At 37.1% G+C, this 22,110-nt stretch overlaps 1 protein-coding gene across 1 annotated transcript in view; it reads right to left on the reverse strand.

Moving 5' to 3' along the window:
• LOC100567769 (acylamino-acid-releasing enzyme) overlaps positions 1 to 22,110 on the reverse strand; it is a 331,395-nt gene that overhangs the window by 77,943 nt on the left and 231,342 nt on the right. The window contains exon 4 of the mRNA XM_008105032.2: positions 134 to 568. Within this exon, the coding sequence (XP_008103239.2) occupies positions 134 to 568 (435 nt within the window). The remainder of the gene's footprint in view (positions 1 to 133; positions 569 to 22,110) is intronic.

The raw sequence follows: 22,110 nt of genomic DNA on the forward strand, positions 1-22,110 counted from the left end.
TCCACTCCCCTTCAGAAATGTGTTTAGCCCTCATATAACTACTGCTAGCTGAAACCCCTTCTTCTAGGCTCCCTTGGTAACACTCTACTTTTTATTTATTATGCACTGTTGTAGCCAATTGAAAATTCCTTACCTCCTGTTCTCTGCTTTTCTGAGACTCAGATATAATCGTGCTGTCTTTGAAATCTGTATCTGGTTTTGTGACCATACTTTTCCCCTTTGGCAATGGACCTTCAGAAGCTTTTGGAGGCTCTTCGGGTAGTTTGGGCAGTGGCTTTTCTTCTGATAGAGCAGGAGGCCTTTTCTCTGGAACAGTGTTTGGTACTTTGCTCTGTTCTGAAGTCCTGAGGTGTGAAGGCAGCCTGTCTTGAAGAGTTGATGGTGGTGGGTGTTGGGGTGTTACATGCGGAAGGGGTCCTCTCTGTTGCTGGCCAGTTCCTCCAGGTTGGTGTCGAGGGGATCCAGTTGGCTGTTGCTTTGGAGTAGGCAGTGGCATCGGAGCAGGGTCTCCTAGGCTTCCTTCTAGCAGCCTCTGAGTTTGGCAGTTCAAACACAGCCATTCGTTTTTCTGAAAAATAATGGGTAATAATCAATAGTACATCTAAATGTTTTCACAGAATCAATTGCTGAAAGAAACCACAAGGGCCACCTAGTTCCACCCCCTGCCTTGAAGGAAAATACAAGCAAAGCACATCTGATGGATGGCCAGCCAGCCTTTGTTTAAAAACCTCCAGAGAAGGAGACTCCACCACACTCTGAGGCATCATCTTCCACTGTCAAATTATAATTACCATTATAATTTTCCCCTGTGTTTCCTGCAATTTGAATCCCTTGCTCCTTGTCCTAGTCTCCAGAGCAGCAGAAAACAAGTTTGTCCCCTCCTCAATATGACATCGTTTCAAACATTTAAACATGGCTATCATATGTCCTTTCAGCCTTCTTTTCTCTAAGCAAAACATATGCAGTTCCCTAAGTTGTTCCTCCTAGGGCTTGGCTTCTAAACCTTTGATCATTTTGGTCACCCTTCTCTTATCCAGCTTGTCAATATCCTTCCTGACTTGTGGTACAGAAAACTGGACACAGTATTCTAAGTGAGGTCTGATCAAGGCAGAATAGAGTGGGATTATGACTTCCTCCGATCTTGATACTACACTCCTATTGATGCAGCCTAGAAGCACTCTGGCTTTTTAAGTTGACACATGTTCAGCTTGTGGTATACTTAGATTCCTAGATATTTATTTATTTTATTTACAGTATTTATATTCCGCCCTTCTCACCTCGAAGGGGACTCAGGGCGGATCACATTACACATACAGGCGAACATTCAATGCCTTAAGATAGAACAAAGACAGAAGACAAACGCAGGCTCCGAGCTGGCCTCGAACTCATGACCTCTTGGTCAGAGTGATTTGTTGCAGCTGGCTGCTCAACAGCCTGCGCCACAGCCTGGGCCCACCTTTCACATGTACGGTTTTCAGGCCAGGTGTCACCCATCCTCAAACTTCATTGAAAAATCAGCATGTAGACTTCTATCATAGAAAATGCAACATAACACCTCTTTATGTAAGGTAAACAACCAACTTTTTGGTCAGCAAATGCCTCCAGGGGGCCCTACCTCTTTATATAAAATATGGTTATTTTAATAAACTATGCAAAAAAGTTTTTTCTTGTATTTTTTATTAACCGTGGACACAAGTAAGGTAATACAAATCTTGATAATGAAATTCCACTTACTTTTTCACTCAGTATTATGTATCTTATTTACATTAACCTTACCAATCCCAATTCCATAGTTATCAGCCTCTTGTGATTAACAGTTTTTCTTTCTTTCCCCTTCTCTTCACCTCCCACCCACTGGGAACAGTTGTAACTTCAATCTGAGTATTATTTGAAATGATCAATTGTGAAGAGAGTATGATTTGGTTCTTTATATTTTCTTTTCCCTTTTACTCTAGCTATCAGTGTTCCCCATTTCAAATCCCAATTCTTTTTACAGCTGCTTGTTGTATATTTTAACTCTTTTTAAAAAAAAATCTGGAGCATACAGTCTGCTAAATATTCAAACCTTTTTTAATCCCCACGTTATTATTATTATTATTATTATTATTATTATTATTATTATTATTATTATTATTATTTTGTCTTTCCATATCCCAACTAATGTTTGTTTCAGCTGATATTATTTTTCAACTATTTTCTTATAAATGAAACCCATCAAGTCTTTCTCTTTTTCTAATTTCTATTTTTTTTTAAATATGTTTTTATTGTAGATATCAGCGAAACAACAACAAAATCCATCAACATACACACCAATTACATATTCTCCGTAACATTACACTTGTTAGTTCCACTTTTATCTCCCACTTATGTCCAGTAGTTTTTCACCCCTCCCCCTCCCCCTCCCTCTGGGAACAGTACTTTCTTCCATTCAGATATTATTTTAATTGATCAATCGTAAGTAGAGAATGATTCAATTCTTTATATTTTCTTTGTCCTTTGACTCTATCTATCAATCTTCCCCATTTCAGATCCCAATTCTTTTTGATTCGGCCTGATATATATTTAGTTCTCCTTTCAAGGATATAATCTTGAAGCATAAAATCAGCTAGGTATTCATACCATTTTTTAACTTCCCATTTTGTTTGTTCTTTCCAACCCAAGGCAACTGTTGCTTGAGCGGCAACTAACATGTATTTTATGATTTCCCCCCAGTCCTTAGTAATTTTATTCTTATCTAATTTCTGGATGAAGAATTCTTTATTTTTCAAAATCAATTTATGTCCTGTTAAATCTTCCATTTCCTTCTTTACCTTGTTATAAAATTTTTGCACTTTATCACATTCCCACCACATATGAATATATGAGCCAGTTATCCCACATCCGTGCCAACACAATTTTGTGGTTGTTTTAGTTATATAAGCCAATTGGATTGGGGTTCTATACCATTTAGTCAGTATTTTCCTTTGGGTTTCTCTTATCCTTATCTGCTTGATTTTTTTAATTGAGTTGATCCAGTATTCGATATCAGAGTCGTTAATATTCATGTCTTCTTTCCATATCTCGGCCAATGTTTGTTTCAATTTATATTGTTTTTCAATTAATATCTTATAAATAAAACCCATCAGGCCTTTTTCCTTTTCTAATTTCCATTTTAAAATTTGGTCAAAATCTGTTTCTGGACCTTCCTTTTTCTTCCAATTCATAATCCTTTGTTTCAGTCCACTCCAAAGAAGCCAGTTACTTTGCCCACAAATGTCTTTTATCATTTCCCAATCCTTGATTGTCCCATCTGGGTTTAAGAGGTCTTTTATCAATTTCATTCCATTTTGTTTAAAATTTGTTATCGCTTTACCAAATATCTGTTCCTTTTTATTATTTAAAAACGCTATTGGGAGTATATCTACTTTATTTATTGGCAGTTTACCTTGCCATTTTTTCCAACACTCCATGGATGAGATCATTGGCCCTCCTTTAATTTCTTTTAGAATTTTATTATCTACCCATCCTTTTAAACATAGGCAATTGTGCCATCCGTTTATTGTTTTTTCGATTCTGACCCATCTTCTTGAGTCATCAAAATCTAATTCAAACAATCTTGTTAGTTGACAGGCTTCATAATAGTCTTGTAGATTGGGTGCCCCCCATCCTCCGTGCTGTTCTGAGGAATAGAATACTGAATTGGGAATTCTATTTTTATTTCTACCTGTTATCCAGGTTTTTATTGAGTTGTCCCATTTCTTAATTATTTTACTGGGGATACTATATGGAAGGGCTTGAAATAGGAATAGAAATTTGGGGAGAATCATCATTTTAACTATCTTAATTTTGTTTGATATATCCCAGTTCCGATTATTCCAATTACGAATTTGATTGTTTACTTTTTTCCATAAATGGTTATAATTGAATTGAATTATATTGTTTAAATTTTTGGGAATATAAACGCCTAAATATTTTAACTTCTTTTCTCCTAATCTTATCCCAGATATGGTCTGTATTTCTTTTAACTCTTTCCAAGATAGATTTTTATGTAAAATTTCTGATTTTTGGATATTAACGGCCAATCCTGACAGATTCTCAAATTTTTTTATGGTCTGAATAACTTCTTTTATAGATTCCATTGGTGATCCCATTAAAACCATGGCATCATCCGCAAATAAATTAATTTTGATTAATTCCCTTGCAATTTTGAAACCTTTAATTTTGTCATCCTCCCTAATAAAATTTGCTAACGGTTCTATTGCCAAAGCAAATAGAATGGGGGAGAGTGGACAGCCTTGTTTAGTTCCACTATTAATCTTGATTATTCTTGTCCTGGTTCCATTTATAAGTAATTGTGCTAGGTTATCTTTGTAAAGTTCCTTAATTACTTCACAGAACTCTCTCCCCAGATTATATTCTTCACAGACTTGCTGAAGATAATGATGGTTGACCGTGTCGAACGCTTTGTAGACATCCAATTTTAATAACAACAGTTTTTCTTTTTCTCTAGTAGCTTGATTGATTACATTGAGTATATTTCTAATTGGGTCTGCAAGTCTTCTATTTTTAGTAAAACTGTATTGGTCTTCCCCTATCAGTTTTGGGATCATGTCTGTTAATCTATTAGCAAGGAGTTTTGTAAAATTTTTATAATCAACGTTGCATAGGGTGATTGGCCTGTAAGAATTGGGATCGGACTCGTCTTTATTGGGTTTTAAGATTGTGATTATTTCGGATCTTTTCCATGTTTCAGGGATTGTTCTATTCTTTAGTATCTCATTAAATAAGATTTCTAAATTTGGAGTAATTTCTGGTTGAAATATTTTATAAAAGTTAGAGGTAAAACCATCAGGTCCGGGGGAAGAGTTTGGTTTAAGATTATTAATAACTTCTTCAATTTCCTTACTAGTAATAGTTTTATTTAGTCCTATTTGGTCCTGTGGGTCTAATTTTCTTACAACAACTCCCTCTGACCTTTCTGTTTCTTTGTTTGCATACAACTTTTCATAATAACTTGCCATTATTTCCCTCAAGTCTTCTTCCTTGGTTTTAATTTGACCATTCTCATCCTTTAATTTTTTTACCATGTTTCTCCCTTTCTTTTTTTTTAAATAGCTTGCTAATCTCTTTGTGTTATTTATAGAGTTAACATGGAAATCATTCTTTACGAATAAGTATTTTTTTGTTACTTCAATTTTTTCCAAATCTTCTAATACCTTCTTATTCTCTTTCCATCTTTCTTTATTTTGAACTGAAGGGTTTTTTTGGAAATTCTGAAATAATTTGTCTCCTTCCTGTTTTAGTTCCTCTCCTCTCTCTTTTAATCTTTTTTTAATACCCCATTCCATTGTGATACATTTTCCCCTAATCACTGCTTTAAAGGCATCCCAAATTGTGTTTTCCTTTAAGTCAGGCGATCTATTAATTCTAAAATAATGTTTTATTTCTTCTTTTAGCTCCTGTTTATCTTGATCCTTGAACGTAACCAATGGGTTAAATCTCCATTTATATTCTATCTTCCTACTGCTAATTCCTAATTTAAGAAAGAGTGGAGCATGATCTCCTGGCCACCTACTTCCCACTGATGTTTCAATTATAGGCCATGTATTGTTATTACCCACAAAAAAATAATCTAATGTAGAAAATGAATTGTGCCTGGCTGAATAAAATGTGGGGATGTCCACTCTTCTTCCAGTTCTTTCATTGACTTCCTGAATATTCCATTTCTTAAAATTAACTTTATTTTTCTCCCCATTCTTTCTTTTCTTATACAGATCTAAATTCAGATCCCCTCCAATAATGATATCCCCCTCTGCCTCTTGATCTATTTTTTTAAAGATTTTATTAATGAATCTTTTTTGCCTCTGGTTGGGACCGTAAACACTGATAAATGAAACTTTACAATTATTTATTTTCCCACATACCATTATAAACCTCCCTTCCCCATCTGTGATTACTTTCCCTGTTTCAAAATTTAGGTCATTTTTTATAATAATAGCTACTCCTCGAGATCTGCTTGAACCCTTAGATTCATACTGAGTTTCCCAATTAGTCAAGTTTAACAGCTTAGTTCTTGTATCCTGTCTGTGTGTTTCTTGCAAGAGGGCGACTCTAATCTGATTTTCAGATAAAAGTTTGGATAATCTATGCTTTTTGACTTCTGATTTCAGACCGTTAATATTCACTGACATAATGTTTAAATCACCCATCAACATTTAAATAACATTCATTTTGCTTAACATTCCATTTACTTTTCATTCCCTTTATTTCATGATTCTGAGTAACTGTTCCCTTCTTTCCCTTCCCTTCCCCTCCTCCCTTCCCTTCCCCCCCTCCCTGTCTGGATTTCGATTCCTCCCTGCTGACTATGGAAGGAATGGCAAGGAAGCTACTTCCTACCATTTACCAGACAGCTTGCTCAGGGCCGGTGTCTTGCCTACCCTCCCCTCCTTGATTGTTTTGGTCAACACTGATCCCTTATCCTAGTCCCTTATCTTAACTTCAAGGGCAAAGCCCTCATAAAATTATACCTCAGTTTGTCTCGAAGAAAATCACCTTCCCTACACCATTATACAATATACCAAAACCCAACCTCCCCCTCATTGTAGATTGTAGATTTTCCCTTATAGTTATTCACAATCTTTCCTTTAAACTGAAATTGCTGGGTAGCATAATTCTGCTGCCCCCTTGGACTTTAAAGTTGGACTGTTTGTCTGTGCTTCTGGTTTGCATGCGTTGATAATTATCTTTCTTCCCTGTTTTTTGTCTTTTCTTTCTCTCTGCCTCTTCTCCTCCCCCTCTCTCCTCTCGTGTGGTGTCCTTCGGCACTTCTCGTCCATCTTCTGGCCCTCTGCCAAATGTCTTATCTCCGGCCATGTCTTGGTAAATACCCAGATCTTTGAGCAGTTCAATGCCTTCTCTTAAAGTCTTAACTGTAAATTTTTTTCCATCTCTATGGAACAATATTGTGGCAGGGAAACTCCACATAAATCTAATTCCAGCCTTATTTAAGCTTCTAGTTATCGGACGTAGAGCCTCCCGGTCCTGCCTCGTTTCCTTTGCCAAGTCTGGGTATATAAATATTTTGTAATCCTTATAGTGTAGGTTCCAAATAGATCTCAGCTTTTTAAAGATTAGGTCTCTAGTTTTCTCTCTGGCGAAAGCCACAATGGTATCCCGAGGGAATGCAGACTGAGGCTTCTTGAAGGGGGGTGATTTATGAGCTCTCTCAATATCATTTTCTGAGAGGCTTATGCCATAGTTAGCACACAGTTCTATCACAAACTGACTTATGTCCTTAATATTCTCGGGGACCCCCTTCACCCGCAGATTTCTTCTCCTCATCCGGTTCTCAGAGTCGTTTTCAAAAGTTTAGTTTTCAAAAACTTAGTCTCTTTTTCTAACTGCTCAATTCTTGACTCATTATCATCAGCATGGTGTTTAATTTCTGACAAGGTTGTTTTAATATCCACAAATTCAGATGCTAAACTTTTAATCGATGAGTTCATCTCTGTCATCAAAGTCATCAAAAAGTCCAGTTTCTCATCCGACGACATTACCTTTCCTGGGATGTCGGAGTTATCACCAGCTTGTTCCATGCTGATTTATGACGGCTCCGGTCTCCGGACGCTGAAGGGCTGGAGGAGTCAAGATGAGCCTGGCTGATTTATGTCTGTCTTGCTCTGAGCACACAGAAAGGCTTCAGAAGATTCTCCCGCTTTCTGCGTTGAGCTTTCAAAACACTTGTAGATAACTTTTCAGCCGGCTACATATTAAATTAGGACTTTAATTGCATTTCAGCGGAGGGGAGAGCGTGGATCTAGCACCGTTCGCTTCCCATGCTCCGCCCCAATTTCTATTTTAATATCTGATCAAAATCTTTTTCTGGACTTTCCTTTCTCCTCTACTCTATAATTCTTTTTTATACCATTCCATAACAGCCAATGCTTTGTCCACAGTTGTCTTTTATCATATCCCAATCTTTTATTGTCCCATCTGAGTTTAGGAGGTCACCAGTCAACCTCATTCTACTTCGTTATAATTTTTTATCACTTGCTGTTTATTTTTGTTATTTAATATCCCTAGGAATTTATTTTGCCATTTTTCCAACATTTCATGGAGGAGATCATTGAGCCCCCTTTAATTTCTTTTAAAACCTTACAGTCTATCCTATTCATACATAGGCAGTAGTCCCAACCATTTGTTCTGAATTGCTTTCTCTTTTTGGCATTGAATGTTTGTTGTACATGTTGGGAACCTCCTTGAGTCCCTTTTAGGAGATAGGGTATTTAGGGCACTCTATAAAAATGTGTTGTTGTTGTTGTTGTTATTGTTATTGTTTTCTGGCCCATCTTTTGAATAATCAAGATTGTATCAATCCCATTATTTGACAGGCCTCAAAATAACTCTGTAAACTATGCAAAAACAAGTACACCGTTTAGAAAGGTTATTTTTTGACTGCAGTTCCCATAATCCTCAAGTCATGCTTTAGGTTTAATGGATACTATTTATATGCTTATAAATAGAAGTATTTACTAGAAGTAAGCCCTATGGCTTTCAGCAGGTTTGTTGCTGTTTATACCTAGCAATAAGCTTTCGTACAAGAAGCTAATTGCTTATCATGGTTTTTGTTTGAAGAGGTGCCCTACCTATGATGAAAGATGTCTGTTTGTCACAGCATGTGATTTTCTAGTCATGTATCTTACATATATGCTGCCTTGGTTTTGTCACTGGAACTTAACATGGGCTTAATTTGCAAGTCTGCTGAAATAAGTATCTTTGAGGAAATCTCAGTGCTAGAGAGGAATATATTATCTTATCTAGCTTGATCTGAGTCAGTCTGTTGGTCTACCAGGCTGACTATTGTCTACAGAAACCTCAAGCAGTTCTTTGGGTTTTCAGGTTAGTCTTTCCCAGTCTGATTTCAAAATGCTGTCTCCCTTAGCTGTGAACCTGGCTTAGATCTCAATTCAAATGCTATCTCAGCCACAAATCTAACTATCTAAAAGTTAGGCATGTTTCTATGTATCACTCTCACTTTACCATATATAAAATAGAATTAAAAGTGATTAGCTTTCTAAGGCTGATGTCTAGTCAAGCTAGAATTACAAAACAATTAATAATAGATTCATTATTATGAGTAACAAAGATCTCTGAAGTGGAATATTAAACATTTAAATTTTCCTCTTCACTAAGTACAGAAACTTAAATTTCTTTATTTCTTTTTTAAAGACCAACAGTTATTTGCGGTAGCTATTTCTTTAACCATTTTTAAAATAAGAAGATAAATTGTACAAATAGTTTTAAACCGGTATATATTTTTCTGAAAATGGGATGCTTTATATATTTTTGGTTTGTGAACTCTGTGTGAGCTAATCAGAAGTCCAGGTAACAATCACTTGGTTATTTTAAGGCTCTGTGGGATGCATTGCAAGTCTTGAATCAAGCATGTATTCCTTAAGTAATTGAAATGTAATGCAACCCTCTGCATTGTGATGGTTCATTATGAGCTTATCCAAAAAGGAAAAAATACACTTTCAAAGTATTGAGACTGTCCATCTATTTTTGTTTTGATTTTGCTTGCATATTCATAGTTTTACAAGTGCCAAAATTAGACTCATTGCCAGACATCCTTGGTAAGGCAGGGAAGATAATGCTGGATGTTCCCTGAGAGTACTTTGAGGGCAATGTCATGCAGAACTCTAAAATAAAATCATTTAAAATATTACAAGGATCTAAGTTGGAGCATGAATGACACTGGATCATAAAACAAATGGCCTAGGTTCTACTTCTCTAAATATTGCATGGTTTTTAAAAATAACGTTTTAAAACTAGCTTGGAAACAAGCTCAAACATAATGATGTAGAAAAGTTGTCTGCTCACTGGATGTCTCACTGAATAAAGTACCCACAACATAAAACCCCCCAAAAGATCTCTGACATGAAACAGTTTTATTTGGAACTTGTTGCCATAGACTATAGACAACCTTGTCAAATAACAATAGGCTGCAATCTACAAAAGTTTGTGTCAAATGAAACTTCTGAATGCTACTAGTTCTTTGTTTCTTTTTAACAAATGAACATAGACACTCAACCCAGAAATTCTACAAATTTTAGGATTTAAAAAAAATCCTTATCATGATATTTAGAATACTATCTTTTGTTCAATTTGTGCTAGCAAGAGAGCTGTTGTATTTGGGGTAAGCTTCCGTGTGACAGATCTTGGAAATAGGGCACCACTGCATGCTCATTGTTAGCTCACCATCAGAGATATGCAGGCATAACAAAACAACACAAGTGCTGCCCAATACAGGACCAATTCCTATGTAAACTCTGCATCGTGACTCCTGTTTCCACTTGGCTGATCTCACTACACTGCCAATATCTTAATCCCATAAGCATGTGGGATGTCACTACAGCAAAACCATGGATAAGTAGAGCACTGGCAAGGGAACATCTCCTGAGAGCTGTTTGTCACATGTGCCTGTTAGCTTTAGAGCAAAGCCTGGAAAGCTTACCTTTTTGGAATACAACTTCCGGAATCCCCCGATGGCAATACTGACTGGGGATTTAAGGATCTACAATCTCTCACAGTAATACTTCTAAACTCTTGTAGGAAAGCTATGTTGAAATAGCAACCACCTAAAAGAGAAAATGCTGCATATATTGTCTTCAGTCTAACATATTTCAAAATAAATATGTTTCAGATTGGGCTGTGAAAAGTTTGAGTGAATCTGAAAGCTCTAAAATCTACATTTGTACCCATTAAAGGTTACATTGGCTGTGGAACCAAACATCCACTGAATATTTTTACAAAGTTAAGTTCTACTGCAATGGTAGAAAAGATAGCCATGTGAAAATAGTCCTTTTTGTCTCAAGAACCAAAGCTTAAACTGATGAGATTCTGCTTAATGTATTTCTCAGGCAAATATAATATACAAAGGATAATTGTCTGAATAATGAAACATTTTGTGGGGTGATGCCTTAATACCCTAACATTCTGTAAAATTATTTGTGTGTCTCCTCTTGTTAAAGATGCTAATGCAAATACAAATACACCAGCAGCTTTACTTTGATCCATCAGGATTTTTATGCAATGCTTAGTCACTTTAGCACCGTTAATTGCCTGCACTCATTTTGCTCATAATGGCTCCCTTGTGTGCAGCGTGTCTGCTGTATGTATAACAGCAGAATTTCTTCTCTTGTCCTTTTATTTTTAGCTCTGAAACTCGCAGGACAAACTGTATTTTATTGAGAGATTATTTTCTACAATGAGGGCTCCTTAAGTCTGTTGATTTGGCTACTGTAGGGAGGGAGAACAGCAAAGATGTCTCTTTCTCCACACATACACATTAATACCTTGCCAACCACTAATATTTAAATTTACAATAACATATTTCACTTTTGTTATGGACCAAATTCTTATTTTCCATCATAATTTTCAAATAAAATCGTGAAAAATCAGACAATGTGATTTTCTGGATGTGTTTTTTCATGTTGTCTCTCCTAGTTGAGGTCTACCTATGATGTCAATTACAGGCCTCTCTCATCTTTTAAGTAGGAGAACTTGTACAATTGGTATCTGATTAAATACTTCCCCCTCCACTGTATATGCTTCATATTTGAATTCACAGAGGCTCATTTGGCATGCAATATGAAGTGGCATGCAATGCCACCGACCATGGAGCCTTTAAAGATATCTATAAAAGACTCTCTGCTGAAGGGTTGGTGAACCTCCAGTTTGTTCATCTGGAAAAAGATAACAATGGACTAAAGCAGTGGTTCCCAAGCTTTGGGCCTCCAGGTGTCTTGAACTTCAACTCCCAGAAATCCCAGCCAGCTTACTTGCTGTTAGGAAATGCGGGAGCTGATGTCCAAAACACCTGGAGATACAGTTTTTTGATTCAGATGATTTTCTGAACATTTTAAATATCCTCATAAGTACAAAAGAATATGTATGAAACCATGCACGGACACCCCTGAGACTTTGTGACAACTGTGATAAGAATACAAAGCAAACAATTTTCTTCCATCGCCCAGTTGTGTGGGAAGGTAAATGCATAGTTAAAATGATGAGACAATCATTTAAAAAATCCTGCTGTATTTATTTTCCTCTGGGACTGTAATTAATGTAACCGGCTGTTCTCTTAATTCAGGTCAGTGCAAAAGCACAGCTCATATATATATCCCTATGCAGCTCAGAAAAAGTGTGTGTGTGTGTGTGCGTGCGTGCGTGCGTGCGTGCGCATGTGGGGGGGGTAGTTGGGGAATGAAAAGAAGATAAGACTCAATGTATGGAAGCTTATACTAAATAAGTGAGACAAATACCAAGAAAATAAGATGTCAATGGAAGAAAACCAGAACTTTCGACACATAAGTAATAATTATAGAAAATGATTTGACATATACATGAGTGCTCAAGCTAAAATAAATACATTAACCATGGTAATGTAAAGATTTTCCCTTGACATTAAGTGTAGTCATGTCCAACTCTGAGGGTTGGTGCTCATCTCAATTTTTAAGCTGAAGAGCTGGTGTTGCCCGTAGGTTCATGTGGCTGGCATAACTGCATGGAGTACCGTTACCTTCCCGCCAGAGTGGTACCAACTGAACTATTCACATTTGCATGTTTTCAAACTGTTAGGTTGGCAGAAGCTGAGGCTAACAGCGGGAGCTCACCCCGCTCCCCGGATTTGAACCACTGACCTTTTGGTCAGCAAGTTCAACAGCTTGACTGTTTAACCCACCGTGCCACCAGAGTGCCCAATGGTATAAATGCAAAGGAAGTGGATGAAAGTAGCCAGTGTGGTGTACATCTACACTGCGGAATTGTAGCAGTTCAGCAGTACTTTGACTGTCATGGCTAGACACCATGGAATCCCAGGATTTGTAGTTTCTTTGGCAGAAAAGGCTTGTGAAAAAACAGCTCCTAGGATTCTATAGCATTGAGCCATGGTTGTTATAGTTATGTCAAACTGAGTCAGTGTAGATGCACCCTGAGTGTTGGATATGGATGCCAAAATACCAAGGTTGACCGTGGGCAAGTCACACCCTCCCAGCTCTCAGGGAGCAAATCCCCTCCGAAGAAATCTTTGCCAGGAAAACCTTGAGGGCACATAACAACAAGAAAGACAGGAAAGAAGAGAGAGGTAACAATGTTGAAAAAGAAAACACAATCCCCATCAAATCATATGGCTTCCCCTCCATTTGCTGAAATGCTTTGAGCAAAAAACAAAACAAAACACAGAACTGGAGATGTTGCAGATTGTATCAGCTCCTTGTGCCACTATTTGCAGGATCTTTCCCTTCTCACATTTGTTTTTCTCCTTGGTACAACGTTAAGAACAAGGCCTTTTGCTTTAATGGGCAGAGTATGGGTACTGAGATGTTCTTGAGACATTTGGACATTGTGTTGGATCGAACAATGTGGCTGTGATACAAAACAGCAAATATTAATCCAAAGCAAAGAAAGCCATTTCCTGTGAGAGATCCCGGTTAAGGAATTTGCCTTCCAAAACAGTTACTGACTCATGACACCCTTTTTGAAATTTCAGCTGACATTTCTTCTTTAAAAAGTCAGGCTCCAGGTTTCATCTCTCCTATTTTTGGTTTTAATACTGAGCTTTTTTGTTCTCTTACTACCTAAATTGTGTTGTGCTTGTTTCCTTTGTGTATGTGTGCCTTGTTTTTTAATGTGTGCCTTCAGGGTTCTTAGGATCTAAAAGGTGGAACTATAATGTCTTTATAAATAATGTAAGCTTCTATCAATACCATGTTAGCTTTCACAGCCTCAGTTGCCAAAATGACTTAAATGAGGTTCAGAAGACTGACGGCACTGCAGTGATTCCAGCAATGGCACACAGAGATACGCAGGAGAGCCTATAATCCTTTGTTATCTGAGTATAAAGGCTGATCCATTACACGCCAATATTTATTTTGATCTTTAGGTTTGACTGAGACTTCCCAGGAGACTGAGATAAAATGAATATAAATGAAATAATATCAAAAGGAAGCATGACGGTGAAATTAAATGCGATAAAATGCCAAAATGTGCACATTTTTCAAATTTCCAAAGCTATATATAGAAGGCAAAATGTTATCAGGAATATATAAATACTGTTGAAATTTAGACTCAGAATGTGAAATAAAATTTGAAACACTACCTGTTTTGACTGACTACAGTAAGTTAATATTAAATGTTTTAAGTTTTAGAAAGCTGTCAAACACTGGCAAATATTTGACTGCTATTACATAGCAGCTGTCACTGTCAAAGACTACCTGCTATATGTCACATATAGCTCAAAACTGACAATAATTGCATGTCAGCTGTCAGATACTGACAAATGCTGGTTGCTGTAACAAAACTTTTATTAAGTGAAATTCTGACACTTCCCATCAAATGAGAACCAAATATGTAAGATTTAAGATTGATCAAAATTCACCATGAAGGATTTTTAAGGCAAATTTTATTTTTATTTCTGTGATATATTCTATTGTTATAACAAGTCTACAGACGGCCAGATATTAAAACGAAGCTATGGTTCATTCAAGGAGGGGTATGAAAACTTTATGTAAAAGGGTAACATGTCATTGAACTGATCTTCAGTATTCAGGTAGATGATTTTAGACTTTTTGTAATGTTAACAATGCAATCCTAACAGACACACCACTGAAGAAGTTTAGGAAATTGTATAAACACCTTTCAGCTGAATTACCCCCGAGAGATCGGCTAAGAGAGCAGTCTGTCAGCAGAACAGGTCTGCTGGTAAAGATGTACTAGAAAAGCCAAAAGGGTTACAGGAAGCACCCCACTCAAGTTTTCCCCAGCTCAGGAACACAACCCAAATGTCAACACAAAATTAGGCCAAGATGAAATAAAGAAATTCAATAATTAAAAAACAAAATAGAATGAAAATAGAATACTAATTTCAGAGCACTGTACAAGGAATAAATGATAATAAAATTTTCTTTCTATCCTGCCCTCTCTCCCCGGGGAGACTCGGAGGGGGGGGGGGTTACAACATAAGCAACCAACATTCGATGCTGCAAAGTACAGGAAAGCAATAAATGATTGTAAACAGGTGAGAACATATTAAACAGGAATATCAAATTATTATTATTATTAATAATAATAATAATAATAATAATAATAATGTGTTGTCGAAGGTTTTCATGGTCAAAATTACTGGGTTGCTGTGAGTTTTCTGGCCTGTATGGCCATGTTCCAGAAGCATTCTCTCCTGACGTTTCACCCACATCGATGGCAGGCATCCTCAGAGGTTGTGAGGTTTGTTGGAAACTAGTTAAGTGGGGTTATATATCCGTGGAATGTCCAAGGTGGAAGAAAGAACTCTTGTCTGTTTGAGGCAAAGGACAAGAGGGATCCTCTCACTTCTACAGGAGTCTACCATATACCATATACATAGGGACCACCAAACACAGTGCACAAACACAAATCAAGGAACATAAAAGGCACTGCAGACCGATTCAACCAGAGAAGTCAGCCATAGTAGAGCACCTGATGAACCAACCTGGATACAGCATATTATCTGAGAACACAGAAATACTGGACCACTCTAACAACTACCATGTCAAACTACACAGAGAAGCCATTGAAATCCACAAGCGTGTGGACAATTTCAACAGAAAGAAGGAAACCATGAAAATGAATAAAATCTGGCAACCAATATTAAAAAAACCCTCTAAAATCAGGACAATAAATAAAGAACATCTAGAAAATGGGAACTCCAGACAAGAAACAGTCAGGGACAACTAACACCTCCCAACAAAGGATTCCCCCACGCAAGAAGCAGCCAAGCTTTGACGCTGCAAAGCTCACAATCTCTGAGGATGCCTACTATAGATGTGGGTGAAATGTCAGGAGGGAATGCTTCTGGAACATGGGCATACAGCCCGGAAAACTCACAACAACCCAATAATAATGAAATGAAACCATTTAGAACAATTTACAATTTTAAATGGAAAAGAAATACAATCTAAAATATATTACATTATGCAGATTGAGCATCCCTAATTCTGAATTCCAAATTTCAAAATGCTCCAAAATCCAAAATTGTTCACCTGGGTGGCTCTGATAGTGATACTATTGTTTTTTAATGGTTCAATGTACAAACTTTGTTTCATTGTCACCAGCACCTTGAATCCTGACCAGAAGTGTATTGGCAGATAGCACAATTCCTAAGACAGTGCTAAGTATTTTCCAATATACTCAGTGGTTAGGATTCAGCATAGCTCCAGATGATCCAGTTTAGGTTCAGCAGGCCTATGATCACCTTGGCAAGTTAGGATGGCCAAGCACGTAATAGCTACACATCTGCTATATATTAGACCCATGATTTGATGTGTATGTGATGAAATTCTTACAGATCACTTATCCTGGGCACAAATCAAATGTTAAATAGCCCAAAGACTAAATTCTACCCAAATTTTTCTGAATTTCTTAAGATCTTTCTCAGATCCCAGATTGCAAATCAAACAGAGAGCAGGAAACTTAAAAGTTGGAAGCCTGTAATTGCAGTTCTTAGTATTCTGGGATGGCAAAATTCAATCTTATGTGGGCTACATATCCTGGAGGGAAGGATATTAGAGGCAAAGATGAAGTACTTTGGCCACATCATGAGAAGTCAGAAAAACTTGGAGAAGACTATGATGGGAAAATTGAAGGAAAAAGGAAGAGGGACTGACCAAGGGTAAAATGGATGGATGTTATCCTTGAAGTGACTGGCTTGGCCTTGAAGGAGCTGGGGGTGGCCACGGCCTACAGGGACCTCTGGCGTGGGCTGGTCCATGAGGTCACAAAAAGTCAGAAGCGACTGAACGAATAAACAACAACATGTGTGCTACAAAACAAGACCTAGTGATACTTGGAAATTTGATAATCTTAAATCTCTAGAGAGGCAACTACAATTTCCTTAACAGCAGTAAAAGACACATCATGCTCTTGACTTAATTTCTTTTCTTTTTGATAAACTGTAGCTTTGTGATCAATCTTTTTTTAAAGAAATGAGAAAAGGGAAATTTCTCCCTGGATGAAGCTGACATATAGTCAGGCATTATTAGTATGCTCCAACATGCACTCGGGGTTTCAAAGATGTTCCAGTGATAGGTCACTAATGCAACAAGACGTTCAGGGCTATTACTAAAAGTTCACATTACTTTGATGAATGGTATCCCTGGAGGTTATAAATATAAGGGAGAAATTTAAAGCCTTTGATGAGGGATGAGTAATAAATATTATTTGGTTTCTTCAGGGATTAATATATTCAATTGATAGCACATGAAACCTTGAATCTCGTCTACCAATTACTGAAATAATAATAATAATAATAATAATAATAATAATAATAATTTATTTAATACATATTTAATATATATTTGAAAATATGGCTCCTAACGACAGTAAATAGAATATCTTAACAATAAAAAATTAAAACAATTAAAATCTCCACATTAAATGACATTAAATCGTTTAAAAGACATACAGAAGTTTTAAAAAGTCTTTGCAGTGGGCTATTTGGCTGACTGCATCCCCTTGTACAAATCTGCCTGGGCCCCAAGATCTTCAGGAGAGGCCCTTCTCTTGATCCCACTCCATCTCAAGCTTAGTTGGTGGGAACGAGAGAGTGGGCTTTCCTTCTCAGTGGCTGCCCCTTGACTCTGAATGGCCCCTTCCCTGCTGTCCTTCAGGCAGCAGGCTAAAACCTTTTTATTCAAGTTGATTTTAAAGATGAAGGTGTCTAAGAGCTAATCAGGGGGTGCTGTGGTTTTTAACCGTTTTGATTAATTTTAAATGTGATTTTTGTAAAGCTGCTTGTGTTTAATTCTATTTTAATGTTTGCATTTTTGTATATTTTAAATTGTATAAAATGTTTTTCTGTCAAGCCACTTTGAGTCCCCTTTGGGGAGATAAAGCAGGGTATAAATAAATATAATAATAACAATAATAATAATCAAGTCAACTTTTCTTTCATCTTGTGGGCCAGAGTGTAAAAGACCCCTGGCCACTTGAGACAACTCTGCTGAATGACACTGTCCAGGCACAATGGTGGCAGAGAAGTATAATTCTGGCAGATCTACCTCATTAATTTTAAACTTTGACTTTTAAATTTATATTTTATTAGTATTGGTGTTTTAAGATTTTTTCTAATATTATATATATATATATATATATATATATATATATATATATATATATATATGGGGTTTTTTGTTTTATCTATGTTGTACCCCACTTCGAGCTGTGAGGAGAGGTGGGTAAGAAATAAAATGTATTATTATTACATTACAACTTCTTCATTGTCGCCATTGCCATGATGTATGACTTCCAGTGATCTCTACCCCATTTTGAGTCTGACTTGTTCCAGACTCCCAGCATCGGTGCACTAGTCACCATCCCATTTGTTCCATCCCCGCCAGATCCCTAGGTTTTTCTGGGCTCCACTTTGTGAGAAGCATTCTTAAGGGAAACTGTGTCCATCACCCTGACCATTCCTGTTTCCAGAGGTTCTACAGGATCACTTGGTAAGGCAAGAGCCATCAGGAATCCATCTGGATCCATAAGCCTCCTGGGATGGACTATTTTAATTGCTCCACCTCTAACACCACAGAGGTTTTGTGTCCCAGTGAATCTGAACCCCATGATGACAGAATGACAGAAAGCTCCTCCACACTCAGATGACAATCAATTTGATTAATATGGTCTTTGTAAGAATCTCTAGGTCTTTCAGTTAAACTCTGTAGACACCTTCTGACAGAAGCTGACTACAGAATCAAATTGGAAGACCTAGAGATCCTTGGGAGGTCTTCTCTCAGGTAAAAAGTAGCATTTCTCCCACTTTTGTGGGAGCCCTGCATCTCTAACCCCATAGAATGTGGAGGACTGACTATAAATGTTGACTCCAAGTATTAATCCTAGTCATCTGGGAATCTGCTCCGCCCTGCCTCAATCCCTCCATGCTTCAAAAAGAATTTCAATAGTTTTCAAGTCATTGTCCTATCTGCCTCATGTTTTTCCATCAATACACAAGACCTGTTTTTAGTATGTAAAGTATTTTCTCAGCAGCATACCAATTTAGCACTCAGAATCTCGGGGAATATCACTCTGTCTATGTTCTTTACATCCTTGTCAATAACAGATTAGTTGAAAAGCAATAGTAGCAATTGATCCATGACTGGGAAGAAGTCACAAGGAAACTAGTCATGTTCTGTACATAGAGACTGAAATGTAGCACCTGTTAGGAGAGCCTTTTGTCATTTTGTTTACATTTCTGATGATTCTCATGTAAAGTACAAGCACATATTTGAGAGATTTTGACCAGTTTCCTAATTTTGGATCATCTATATATGATCTGAGAGGGCAGAGTTTTCAGTTTTTTCCCTTCTATCCTTTTCTGAATCAATGATTGATGTTCTGGAAACTGTTCTTGAATACATCATGGTAAAATCCATGGTTTAGTAAGTTGTGCCTTCATAGCCAGTGATAACTGCATTTCTAATCCTATTCCCCAGAGGCCATTCTAGTTCCCAAGCAAACTTAAAAGGATCATCAGTAAATGTCACAGACTGACATGAACAATGACCCTTACGACAGCAGAAAAATGGTTCTCTTTGAGCTGTGAGATCTTCCATCTAGAAAGAAGGATGTACTATACAGGTTTTAATTCAAGCCTTTCAAAAATCCTGTTTCCTATCAACACTGATATATTTTGGCAGTGTTGCCTCAAAAAAGTCTATATTAAAATTTCAGAGCATCATATATAACAGATTCGAGGAGTGTGTTTTATGTTTGTACTCTTAGCTCAGCTGCCTCTCCAGACTGAATGTCTATGATATATAGAGAGTTTCACTGATTTCCTTCAAAATTGTGCAGCACTATATTGCTCCCTATTTTCCTTCCATATAGGGAAATGGAAAGGTATACATATGGATGAAACTATATCTCTGAGAGGTCTGCTATCCCATATATGACAACAAATTTCCTCAGAATACTTCTGAGGAATTAAAATGGTACTGTGTCCAGCCATCTCATGCCCCTACCCATTTTTTTCTGAAAAAGCCAGGATAATCCCACAAGTTTCCTGCAAGAAGTCTCCTGCACACTGAGGCTCTTTGGAATTTTGGAGTTTGTACACCGCATAGTGTTTGCTTTGATGGCAATAATTTAAGTGCATGCCTTCCTTCACCCGGAGATACAAGACTGCTGACCATTAGGACAATCCCCAGCTAGAACATACCATCACTTATGTATGAATCTATTTTGTAGCCTTTCCCTCCGGTGATCTCAAGGCACATTCATTCAGTGCTGCACCAGTTGTGCTCACTACACTTCAGGTAACAAACCAATTATCGCTGTTGATGACTCTAGCTTTTCCAGGAGATCCATTAGTTCCTGCTGTGTGGTGAAGTTTGTTAGCATGATTATAGCCTTCTCCTGGTGAGAAAAAGTAAGTGCTAGTCCCCAGGGAGATGGATGGTACTGTAGGAACTGGGAGCAAAAATAACACCATTGAAAAAAAGAAAGTTGCCATGGTGACAGGAGAAACAGAGACACGGAGATGGACAAGCGGGAGAAAGAAAAGCTTGCCTTCTCCTAATCATCTCTGTGCCATTTCTGTACACACTTCATGAACCAGATATTCACAAAACCATCTCAAGACCCTGGAAATCTACACAAAATGATATATGTAATAAACAGTTTGGTTTGGGCTTGATTCAGCTGTACATCCGATAAGTACATTTAAAAAAATCAAGCTGAAAACTGACATTTTCCTGACGCAATGTATAAATATAGCCTGTCTCTTTTGCTTTTCTCTCTGAGGTAGGACAGGAAATTTACAGACTAAGATTTTTGGCAGAAGCGGTATGTTCAGATTTCTACCTTGTAATTTTAATACATAATTGTGGGGATCCAGCATTTCCCCTGAGATACTATGACAGGTCAATTTTACAGATGTGGAGCACCAAGCATAAAATAGCCTGCAAGTTAATATACCATAGCTTATATGGAAGAGCACACTGAAAACCTTACCATTCTGATTGTATGATTGAGAACAGGAACATAAGAACTGGAAAGGTAGAATTTTTAGAAACTTTTTTGCAGGAAAAGAATACACCATGAAGAAAATGAGTAAGCTAGAAAGAGTCCTTTGTCACTATGCTAAATGATGCCTTTTAATTGAAATAAATTGCTTCCAAATGATCTGAGAATTGGTTTCATGTAGTTGCCATGAACTCATTCAAGGGACAGAGTGACAGTACCAAGAAGGAAAGCTCTTTCCTTAGTTATAACATGCATAACTTTAGACCATGGAGGAACAAACCAACATGACTACAAAGTACAGGTAGGATTAGTGAGGCACAGTAAATTCATTAACGGGAGATGAACTCAGCCACAAGAAATAATGATACCTACCCACTTCATTCCAAACTACAAGTTACACTGAGAACATGTCTAAATCATTTATTTTAGTTGAGACCCATACTTAATAATAAAACCAGATGCAAGTGACACTCTGAGTTAAATCACAGCTGCTTCTGGTTAAAAAAGAGTAGTGGCCAATCGTTAGCATATTAATAGTATAACATGTATCTTGACCCTTACCTAATACTTTAGAGTGCTTTGCATATATTACTTCTCATTTGCATAACAAAATTGTCAAGTAGGTCATATTATTATCTCTAGATTATAGAATGTGGGGGAGGAATGTGTAGCTAAGCATGAGAAAAACCTTATAGAGCTATCTAGTGAAGTTATCCCTTTTTCAAAGCAAGGATTTCATGCTCAGTTTCCTAGTTCTTTGCTATCTATGCTAAGCAAGATCTTGAGAATGTTTCATCCTGAGTAACTGATAAGTTTGGGAAGTGTATATGTGTTATCCAGTGGTGGCATCTTGGAGGAATAACCAGGTGGCTAAATCCATAAGCCTATCTCTACAGACAATACAACAACCTGCTGCTATAGTGCAAAGTATGCATTCATGAACCTGCTTCTATAAATTGCTAAATTACTGACTTAAGCAAGAACTATGAGATTTATCCAATGAAGTACTTTTTTTCTTCTACAGGATGTACACTGTTGATTCTTTGGGAGTGTTCAGAAGTAATCATACCACCA

This window comes from Anolis carolinensis, chromosome 2 (assembly GCF_035594765.1).
Source record: "Anolis carolinensis isolate JA03-04 chromosome 2, rAnoCar3.1.pri, whole genome shotgun sequence".
NCBI lineage: Eukaryota > Metazoa > Chordata > Lepidosauria > Squamata > Dactyloidae > Anolis > Anolis carolinensis.